This window comes from Arachis hypogaea, chromosome 11 (genome assembly GCF_003086295.3).
Source record: "Arachis hypogaea cultivar Tifrunner chromosome 11, arahy.Tifrunner.gnm2.J5K5, whole genome shotgun sequence".
Lineage (NCBI taxonomy): Eukaryota > Viridiplantae > Streptophyta > Magnoliopsida > Fabales > Fabaceae > Arachis > Arachis hypogaea.
The window spans coordinates 116,369,423-116,381,121 of record NC_092046.1 but is presented as its reverse complement, the minus strand read 5'-3'; the positions used below and the strand labels follow the sequence as shown (position 1 = coordinate 116,381,121).

General features: G+C 39.4%; 1 protein-coding gene across 1 annotated transcript; it reads left to right on the top strand.

Annotated features, from left to right (window-relative positions):
- On the top strand, positions 1-693 carry LOC112721669 (uncharacterized). The gene is made up of 2 exons (XM_025772710.1): positions 1-365; positions 474-693. The coding sequence occupies exons 1-2, from the start codon at positions 1-3 to the stop codon at positions 691-693; spliced, it is 585 nt and encodes a 194-aa protein (XP_025628495.1).
- The last annotated feature ends 11,006 nt before the right edge of the window (positions 694-11,699 follow it).

The window sequence follows — 11,699 nt, the reverse complement described above, 5'->3', positions numbered from 1 at the left end:
ATGACAGGTCTGTTAAAGAAACATAGCATTATTCACAAGGTGGTGACGGCTTACCATCTTCAAACCAATGGGCAAGCCGAGGTGTCTAACAGAGAGATCAAGCGCATACTGGAGAAGGTTGTCAAACCTCATAGAAAGGACTGGAGCTCTAGGCTTGGAGATGCGCTTTGGGCTTATCGGACAGCTTACAAGACACCCATCGGAATGGGTCCATTCCGCCTAGTCTACGGAAAGGCTTGTCACCTTCCAGTGAAGGTGGAACACAAAGCTTACTGGGCTGTGAAGGAATGCAACTCAGGATTGGGGGGAGCCGGGATTGAAAGAAAGCTGCAACTACAAGAATTGGAGTGCCTTCGACTAGAAGCGTATGAGAACTCAAGGCTCTACAAGGAGAGGGTGAAGGCTGTGCATGACAAGAACATCAAAAGGAGAGAGTTTAGAGCTGAGGATTTAATCATCCTCTATAAATCAAGGTTGAGACTCATGCCGGGAAAGTTGAGATCAAGATGGGAAGGACCCTATAGAGTGGAGAAGGCAGAGCCATATGGAGTCTTTCACCTGAGTCACCCTTTAAGCCCCAACTTCTTCAAAGTCAATGGCCACCGCTTGAAGCTATATCATGGTGAGGAAATGAAGAACAACAAAGAGCTGGAGATCTTCTTCTTGGCGGATCCAGCAACAGAAGAAGATTGAGCTTGTGGACCGTCCAACTTAAGGACGTTAAAGAAAAGTGCTAGGTGGGAGACAACCCACCATGGTACGATCTTCCCTTTTTATTAGTTCTTTTTTATTTTTATCAGTGTTAAATTCTGCATAATTATTTCTATGAGTCATTATTTTTACAAAAAAAAAAGCAATCGACGTGCAAGCATCTATGACCTGCACGCGTCGTGTGTGAATGCGCAACAATAAGAAAATGAACAGAGAGTTGCGCGAGAGGTGTGCAGGTAGGGTGCCTGGCGCACAAGCAACCCCACGCGTACGTGTGCGCGTCACCTGCGGTTTTGCCAAGCCACACGTAAGCGTCCCTGACGCGTACGCGTGGACATGGAAATCGGTGTAAACAAGTGTTTTGAACAGAGAGTTATGAAGGCATCGCACGGGTAGTGTGCTAGAGGCACAATTCAACTCGCGCGTATGCGTCGCTGACCCATACGCGTCGCTTTCATTCTTGGATATCCACGCGTGCGCGTGAAAGACGCGTACGCGTCGTATGTAATTTTAGCCCCAATACAAATTGAACAGAGAGTTGCGCGTGCGCGAGACTGGAATCGTGCGTCTGGCACAACCATGGTCATGCGTACGCGTGACCGACGCTTACGCGTCGCCTCCACTTTTGCGCCACCCACGCATTCGCGTGGAAGACGCGTGCGCGTCATATGCGCCGTGTCACTTAATCAGCGCGCCGCCCAGATTTCGTTCTTCCACTCTTTTTCTCTTTTCCAAATCCTAATTCTTCTTCACTCCTTCTCCTTACTCCTTACTGCTTTCTTCTTCCCTTCTTCCACCACCACCGGCGAACCACCACCGGAGACCACTAACTCCGGCAACTACAATTTTCTTTTCTTTTTATCTTCCACTCCTACTCCTCTTCTCTCATTCTTCTTCTCACTCCTCTTCCTATTTTCATCTTCTTCTTAAGGTTTCTTTTCTTCCTCTCTTCTACTCTTTCATTCTTCTTTTATTTATTGCAATTAATTATTTAGTTTATTTTTAATTTTATATTAGCTTAGTTATTGATAATTTCTTTTTCATTCTTTTATCATGCATTTTTATGTTGGTGTTGGAGCTCTATTTGGGTGATTATTTTGCTATATTTTAGATTGTGGATATTTTGAGGAGTAATTTGACAATTGACATTTTATTTTGGGTCTCATATACACTTGGATAAATTATTTTAATTTCTATTTTAACTTGCACACTAAGTATTTGTGAAAAAGCTCTCATGGCATTTTGAATTCTATTCTATTTTACTCTCACACTTTAATGCCTCTTTTTCACAACACTTGCAATCCACATGTATTGAGGATATCCTTCAGAATTGTCATCATACAAGTGCTCATTAATTTGGTACATTTAATAATTGATGCTTGAGTTATGCTTCTCATGCCTATTACTTACATGCTTTTAACCCTCTTGCATCTAATTGTTATGAATTGCCTTCATGATTTTAATTAATGTCTTCCATGCATGTTGTAGCTACTATGTTTAAGACATTCCTTTTCCTTTGACATTCATTATTACTTGGACTTTCTTCCTTCCGATTGTTAACTATCTATACTTGACATTAATTCTCTTTCTCCCTTCTTTAGGATGGCCACTAAAAGAGGAAAGGAGAAGGATTCTGAAAAGCCATCGACAAGGCAAGGAACCAAGAGAGCACCAGCTAAGGCCAACCATCTACAAGCGTCAAGCCGCCAACAAAGTGGGTGAAGAGGATCATCAAAGTTGATGAAGCGAAAAAGGTATTTCCTGCACGAGACTCCATACGGTTTACTAACCATTACTGTGAGCAGATGTTCACCATCCTGGCAGAGAGAAATTACAATAATGAGCTTCTACTCATTCTTCCACCACATTTTGTTGATTTTGTGGAGCTCTGAATTGAGAGGAGACAGTGGGAATTCTTAAGGAGGCAGCCACGGGAGGCCAATCTATCATGGGTAGTTGAATTCTACTCCAACTTTCACTCGCCTACCCTGCAGTCTGTTTATGGTCGTCAGAAGTAAGTCCTTATCTCCGAAGGTACCATATAGAGAGTACTAGATCTTCCACCTAGCGCAGAGTGGTTGGATGCCTATCAAGAGGCCCAACTTAAGTGCCAGATGTATCAGTTTGATTGGGACAGCGTCCTTGGAGTTATAGCCCAACCTGGCAGCATCTGGATCTATGGACAACACCGGGTAAAATCCAAGAGCATCTCCGCCCAAGCACTTACATTAGAGGCTCGCGTGTGGGCACGGATTATGTCCCACTTCATCTTTCCAAGCACACACGAGTCTACCTTCACTGCTGACATGCCTGTTCTCATCTAGTGCATTCTTACAGAGCAACCTCTCAACCTACCCCGACTCATCCGGCAGGCCATGGGACACGTGCAGATCACGGGCAACCTACCTTTTCCCACATTAGTTTTAGATTTAGTCTCTGCAGTGGGAGTCTCCTATCGGGCACGAGATACGAAGGCCATGATCCCTAGGGACGATCAGTATGTCCCGAACGGGAAGTACATCAGACCTCCAGTACCTTCTGCGAGCCGGCATCTGGGCCCATCTTCAGACACTCCTTCATCTTCTGCTCCACCATCATCCACACCACAGGCACCATCCACCCATCAGATGTTCCTTCAGATCCTTTAGAGGTTAGATCGGCAAGACCGGCAGATCGAGCAACTGGAGCGCCGCAACAAGCGCCGACACACGTACCTAAAGGAACTCGTTCTCAGAACTCACCCACCTCCAGAAGAGAAAGATACCCTGGATTCCACTTCACATGTTAGCACGGAGAGCCATGATGAGCCAGATAGTGGAAGCGATGCTCCTAGCCCCACGTTGTTCCTTACTGATGGCACGGAGGACCGTGCCAAGCCTTAAGTGTGGGAAGGTCAGTCCCTGACTTCCGGAGGTAATCTCTTTCTCTCTCAACACCAAAATTTTATTTTTCTTTTGTTAGATAGGATAGATTGCATGATAGTAGTTGCTTGCATATATGTACTGCTTGGTTGAAGTCATGAGTTTCTTTTCAATACCCTATCTTATAGCATTTCACTAATTCAAAGAAAATTTTTTGTTAAACTTGTTGAATATTGTAATTTGGAACATGGTTTTAAGAGTTAAGAACACCCAACCTTTGAGATTTTGAGCTTAATTAGATGGTTACATTATTTTACCATGAATTTTATTCTTGTGTGTTTTCCGCTCTATGATTGCAATCTTTGGTTTGTTCCATTCTATATGTCTATTATTTAGTGTATATTCAAGCATATATGTGATTGAGGCTATCATTTGATATTAGCTCACTTATCCCAAATAGCCACCATTTCATCTGCCGTTGTTTGCCACTTTGAGCCTTCTTAACCCTTTTTTTTTGTGCTTTATATTAACACATCACTAGCCTTAAGCGAAAAAACAATTAATTACCCTATTTGAATCTTTGGTTAGCTTAAGATAGTGATTGTGTGTCAACTAAGTGTGGGAAAAATGTGGGAACTATGGTTGATGAGAATGTGTTTTTGCTCTTATTGACAAATTTTAGAAATTTGGGTGCTCACTCGTGTAAAATTAGAGAAACCATATGCGTTGATATATTATGCTTTCAATTATATAAAAAAAAGAGAAGAAATAAATGAATAGGGGATAAAATTACTCCAATGTTAAGTTCAATAAAAAGATCAATGCATATATGATGGAATTAAAATTGATACATGAGTATGTGAAATATACAAAAGTGAGATTTTTGGTGGCTACGCATGATTTTAGAATTATATAGAGTGTGTGTGTGTGTGTTAGGTGAGAATTTATGTTAGTCAAAGATTCAAATTATAACTCACTTGGCCATACATATACCCTCACCCTTACCTTAGCCCCATTACAACCTTGAAAACACCTCATGATGTTTGCATTTGTACAATAAATATTTGTTGATTAGTTAGATGAAGAACAAAGCTTTAGAAAGCATGACTAGAAGGGATTAGAGTTGATTAACCCTAGACACTTGAGCGATTAGAGTGTATATACACCTCCAGTGAGGGTTTAATGCTTGATTCTGTGTTCCCGGCTTTCATGAGCTATCTTCTTACAAGTTTACTTGTCTCTTATTGTGTGATTTGAATTAGTGAAATTTGATTTATGTTTGTTTTGGAGAACTTGTTTACTTTTAACCAAGTAGGAAGAAATATTTTAGCAAATAATTGCATTCATATACATAGGCTGCATTGTATGAGTCTTACTCTCCCCCATTCATTCTTTTGGTCTCCTTGAGCTTAGCATGAGGACATGCTATTGTTTAAGTGTGGTGAGATTGATAAACCACTATTTTATGGTTTATCTTGTGCTAAATTGAGTGATTTCTATCAGTTCTTCGCACACTTATTCATACAAATTGCATGATTTTACAAATCCTTCCTAATTTTGTTCCATGATTGAAAACTTGCTTCCTAAGCCTTTAAATTATCAATTTTTAATTCCCTTTTTTTACCATTTGATGTCGTGATCTGTGTGTTAAGTGTTTTCAGGCTTTATAGGGAAGGAATGGCTTAGAGGATGGAGAGGAAGCTTGCAAAAATGGAAGGAACACAAGAAACTAAGGAGTTAACCAGCGAGGATCGACGCGCACGCATGGCTTACGCGTGCGTGTGACTTGGAGCATTTCACATCGACGCATATGCGTGACTGACGCGTACGCGTGACTGATGCGTACGCCTGACAAGCGAAGTCGCATAACGCTACTCACAACACTTCTTTTATAAGGATTTCTTAACCGGCATTTTTCTGCCCGTCAATATGGGTTAAACATTTAATGCACGAGTATGTACCCAATTCCTAAAATTTTGAGAGAAATATAAAAACATACTTTTACCTCACCCAATGTCCCAAGTTTTCCACACTTGAATGATACACACACTCACTAGCCTAAGCTAATCAAAGATCCAAATTAAGGACATTTATTATTTTTTGCTTTAAGGCTTGTAATGTGCTAAAATTAAGAACAAGTGGGTTCATCATAGACTCATAGTTGGCTAACAATGGAAGATAAAAGGTAAGACTATTTGGGTAAGTGAGCTATTGAAATAACGGCCTCAATCATATAAGTGCATTCATACACAAAATAATGGACATAGAAAATCAAACAAATCAAAGATTACAATCATAGAAAGAGAATAATACACACAAGAATGAAAATAAGTGGTTATATGATGTAACCACACAATTAGGCTCAAATCTCACATGCTTGTGTTCTTAGCTCAAAAATCATGTTCCACAATGTGTAGTTCAAGCAAGTTCTAAATTTTTTTTTCAAATCAATTGGGGTGCCCTATAAATAAATTCCTTGGAAAATTTTATTATTTTGACTAAGCTTATTATGTATATCCTAAATGAAATGTTGTGATTGGAAAAGGTTAAAATTCCTTAGTTTAACTCCTTTTTTTCAACCAAACCAAATTCTCATATGTAAAAGGGTAAACTAAGCTCAATAATCCATATTTTTCCAAATCACAACTAATAAACTAAAATATATATATATATATATATATATACTATCAAACTAAAAGTGAAAATCAAACTAAAAGTCTAAGATATATACAAGCCAAAGTGTAAAATGCAATAACTAAAAAAAGTATCCAAAATAACTAATATGTACAAGAATCCCAAAAGTGCAATAAAGTAAAAATGTGGAAGTACTAAAAATAAAATAAAATAACGCAAAATAAAACAAGAGTTTGAAATGGTCACCAAAATGAAATCCGCCGATGACGGCGACCTCCCCACACTTAGAAGAAAGCATCATCCTTGATGCTACAACTTAGGCTGGGTGAGAGGGTCAACGTCTGTAGCTGGCTGAGGCTGTGGCTCCACAGAAGTCTGCTGTGTCTCTGTGGGAGCCTGAGTCTGTGTAGGTGCCTCTGCCTACTGAGCCTCCTCCTCCTGAGACTCCTCCTCCGCCTCAGACTAGTCGGAAGGAGTATCGGGCTCGGAGGACATGTCGACGCCCAATGCTACGATCATCTGGCTCAGGCGCTCATAACATCACTTGTTGCAACATTCACTTTGATCCATGCGCTCTAGGAGGCACTGCACGAGTCGGTAGGTTGGCTGGAGTGCTAATGATGGTGGTGCTGGCCTGGTGGATGCATGTGGTACTGTAGAGGGTTCGGCTACTGCTGAAGAAGAGGCTGGCCCAGATGATGCTGTTGTGACAGCTCGGTCGCTACACTGGGCTGCTGGTCTGTCACCCACCCAAATCCCCAACGGAATAACTTTCTCCTTTCCGTAGACCACTAGTGGTGACTCATCATCTGGAAGCCAGGGTACTCCAGCCCGGTGAGCAAGCTCCGTGACCAAACTCGGAAAAGGAAGGTTGCCCCTGATATGGCCCCGCCACATAAATTTCCTGATAAGTCGGGGAAGGTACAACTCCTTCCCCTTAAGGACGCACCAGATCAGGACAAGCATATCAACTAAAATCTCCGTGAAGTGAGTGCTAGGCATGACGTAATAAGCAAGTATCTGCTGCCATACCTTAGCCTCCTTCATTAAATAATCAAACCTCATCCCCTTGGGTTTCACTTTAGAGGCATCCATCTCCCAAGGGCATCCGGCTGGGCAACCACACTACGCAGTGCATCATAATCAAATGTCATACTATGCAAGTCCTCCTCAGCCCTTTGAAAAGAATCTTTATCATTGATTTTAGGCTGACAGTGGAGGATCTTTTTAATATTCGCCTCTGTGACCATGATCTGCCTATCTCTAAGGTGAACTGAGTCAAGGGTCTCTCTGAAAAAATTATAATAGAATTCACAGACCCAGGACTCATTCACTCTTGCTAGCTCTCTGTCAAGAAAGGTCCAGCCCCTCTCCTCAATTCGGGGCTGAGTATACCGCCTCAGATTGGAGGGGATAACTAGCTTCTTCTCCAGGATGAGCTGTCGCGCCTAAAATGCAAAAATTGGAGCTCACAATACAGATTAGTGAACTTCTCTGAGTTGGTAGGAGGCAGGAGTTGATCTGCCTTCTCCTTATCAGAGAGACGCATCTCAGATAAACCAGAGGTCACCAGTTCAGTAGATGACTGAGACCTCTTCCTTTTTCTGGAGGTGGCCTTGGCTTTTTTCTTGCCTCTGTCAAACATCCTGAAAAACAAAAATTATAGAAAATAGAATATTAAGCCAAGCAGAGGAGTGGAAAGCAAGTATATAAACAACAGACAAAAAATAGAAAATAGAAGGATATTGAGGTACATTCATGAAGTGAGCCAAAGAAATAAATTCTTGGAATGCAAGAAAAAATAGAATTCAGACATCAATCAGGAACACAAACTAAGAATTCATACAATGATAGTAAAGATGCTTGTTTGTTAAGCAACAACAATCAGCATGCCCAAAAGAATATAACAGAGTTAGTTTGAAAACTAAAAAGAAAAATTAGAAAGTCAACTAAGTCAAAAGTTAGAAAGTGGTGAAAAATCAGTGGCATGATAATTATTGAACTTAACCAAGAGAAGTTCAAAAAGTTTAGGAAACAAGCATACTCACATTCATGAAGATGATGCAAGTCAATGATGATGAAATATGTTATGCACAAAAGCACAAAAGGGAAATGCAAGTCATCATCAATGTGTTTGATCACTTAAGTGCAAAAATTGGTGTAGAAAAAATGAAAAATGCACTCATGTAACCCAAGGTAAATTGGAACAATGAAAATGGCTACATAAGTGAAATTACACCAATAATTACAACTTAAAAGAACCTCAGTCAAAAGGAACAAGATTAGGCCACTTGAAGGTTTAGGAAAACAACTTCAATGGTCAATGAGAAATACACTTGAGATATGATCATGAAGGATAGAAATTTGGACCTAACATGAGCGATTCAAAACATAAGAGAGGTTCAAAATCACTTGGTTAATCAAGGTTCCAATTGACACAGAAATCCGTCAAATAGTTTCTTGATTCTATAAATCACAAATACACATGAAAGGGAACCAAAATAAATGTGGAAATGCAAGCCCATCAACCCATGAATTGAGTTTGGTGTAAGCCAATTGAGTTTTGAATCAAAAAGTACCAAATTCAATCCATAGGTTGTAAAACCAGCACAATTTCCAAAAAAAGATTTTGGCAGCACTCCAGCAGTAAATTGAAGGTTCCCGAATTAAACAAACAGCAACAAACTCAGCTCATATGAATTCAATATATGTCAACAGCATGAAAAACAAGAAATTCATATGAATCAGGCTTCAATATACCGAATTAGTGCAGCAGTAATTTCAATCAGTAGTAGCAAATAGCAGTAGAATAATCACAGAATATCATCAGAATTAAACAGCATCAAACATTAACATGTAAAAATCACAGAACATCAACATCATCACCACTCAAGAAAGCAATTGAAAATCAGCCATTCCAGATAGCTGAATAGCAACTAATCATACCTGAATCCACTAACCAAAATCTTAAAACTACCTAACCACATGCAATCTAAGCTACCCTAATCAAACAGAAACCTAATCAACTAATACTAACATGGAAATTAATTAAAAGAAAAATAGAAACAGCAAATGAACCAGAGGGAACAGGAACCTAGGAGAAGTAGAAATAGAAATGGAAAAGAGGCGAAATGGATATGGGAACAGCGATTGGAAGGATGGAGATGCTCTGGTTCAATAGCGTGCTACTGATAAACCACTATTTTATGGTTTATCTTGTGCTAATTTAAGTGGTTTTTATCAACTCTTTACTCACTTTTTCATATAAATTGCATGGTTTTACATTTTCCTTCCTAATTTTGTTCTATAATTGGAAACTTACTTCCCAAGCCTTTAAATTACCAAAAATTAATTCCCCTTTATACCATTCGATGCCGTGATATGTGTGTTAAGTGATTTCAGGGTTTATAGGGCAAGAATGGCTTAGAGAATAGAAAGGAAATATGAAAAAGTGGAAGGAACGAGAAAAAGGAAGTATTTGAGAAACGGGCAGCGACGCGCACGCATGGACGACGTGGACGCGTGCCTAGCGCAGGACACAAGCGACGCGTACGCGTAACTGACGTGTACGCGTGACAAGGGAAATTGCCAATTGACACCCTTGTCACGCACGCATGACCTACGCGTACGCGTGACAGACGCCACATGCAGAAAGTTGCAGAAAACGCTGGGGCGATTTCTGGGCTCTTTCTCGGCCCAAATCCAAGCCCAGAAACACAGAATAGAGGCTGGAGAATGAGGGAATCAAGGCATTCATTGAGATACATTCATTATTCACAATTTTAGATTTTAGATGTAGTTTTTCTAGAGAGAGAGGCTCTCTCCTCTCTCTAGGTTTTAGGATTTAGGATTTCTCTTAGTTTTAGGTTTGATTCTTCCCAATTCCAGGTTCAATGTTCCTTTAATTTAGTTTCTCTTCTACTTTTATTTGTTCTAGTACTTTGGTTTATTTATTTTCCTTGTTGATTCTATTCTTTTCCAATTTGGTTTATGAACTCCATGTTAGATTTGATTTCTTATTTAATGCAATTTGAGGTATTTCATATTTATGATTTTAATTTAGCTTTTTACATTCTTAGCTTTGATTGATGAATTGTTAATTAGAGACACTTGAGTTATCAAACTCCTTTGTTAATTGATAATTAGAATTTACTGGTTGATTTAGATCCCTCTAAAGCTAGTCTTTCCTTAGGAGTTGACTAGGACTTGAGGAATCCCATTGATTAGTCCTCTTGACTTTCCTTTATTTAGTAAGGGTTAACTAAGTGGGAGCAATAAACAATTCTCATCACAATTGATAAGGATAACTAGGATGGGATGTCCAGTTCTCATACCTTGCAATGGTTTTCATGATTATTAATTTACTTTCTTGCCAATTTATTTCCTTGTTCCCTATTTCCAAAACCCAAAAAGACACTTTTCCATAACCAATAATAAATCATACTTCCCTGCAATTCCTTCAGAGACGACCTGATGCACGGAAAACTGTCTCTCGACAAATCTCCCTTCGGCAAGTGTACCGAATTTGTCGTCAAGTAAAAACTCACAATAGAGTGAGGTCGAATCCCACAGGGATTGATTGATCAAGCAACTTTAATCAGAAGAATGTTCTAGTTAAGCGAATCCAGAATTTGGGTTGAGAGTTGCAGAAAATAAAATGGCGGGAATGTAAATAACAGAAAAGTAAATGCTAGAATTAAAGGACTGGAAGTAAATGACTGAAAATAAATTTGAGAATTGTAAATGGAAATGGGGGATTTGCTCATAAAAGCAAATGACAGAAATTAAAGAGAATGGGTAAGATCAGAGATGGGGAGTTCATTGGGCTTAGGAGATGTTGCAATTCTCCGGATCAAGTTCATTTTCATCTCTTCCTCAATCAATGCACTCATTGATCTCCTTGGCAATCTTAAGTGATTGAATTACAATTTCTTGCAATTCAATCTCTCAAATCTTGATCAATAGCCAATTCCTTGGTCAATTGCTCATGAGAAGAGATGAAGTATGGTAACTGATTATACCACATGAATTTCCCAAATCAAGTATTGAGAGGGTTATAGTCACATACCCATCCAAACCCAATTTGGTCCAGCATGAGAAAGCATTTCTAGCTTGATCTCTTCATTCCTCTTTCAAGGTTCAAAAGAGATCCAAGTTTGAATAGCTTCTTTTCCAAGATAACTACTCAATTGGATGAAGATCGAAAGCTTTCAAGTAAAATCAAGAGAAAAGATAGAAGAAGAATAATGAAAATTAGTATTGATCCATCAAATTACAACAGAGCTCCCTAACCCAATGAAAGGGGTTTAGTTGTTCATAGCTCTTGAAAATGAAAACAAAGATGGAGAATACATCATAAAACTAGAAAATGCAGAGAAAGTAAAATACAGAGAGTAGTTCTCTTTTTCCCACTTCCAGAACTCCTTAACAATTCAAAGCTACTCCTATATATACTACTTCTCTCAGCTTCTAGTTGGCTCTTCAAGTCTTGGG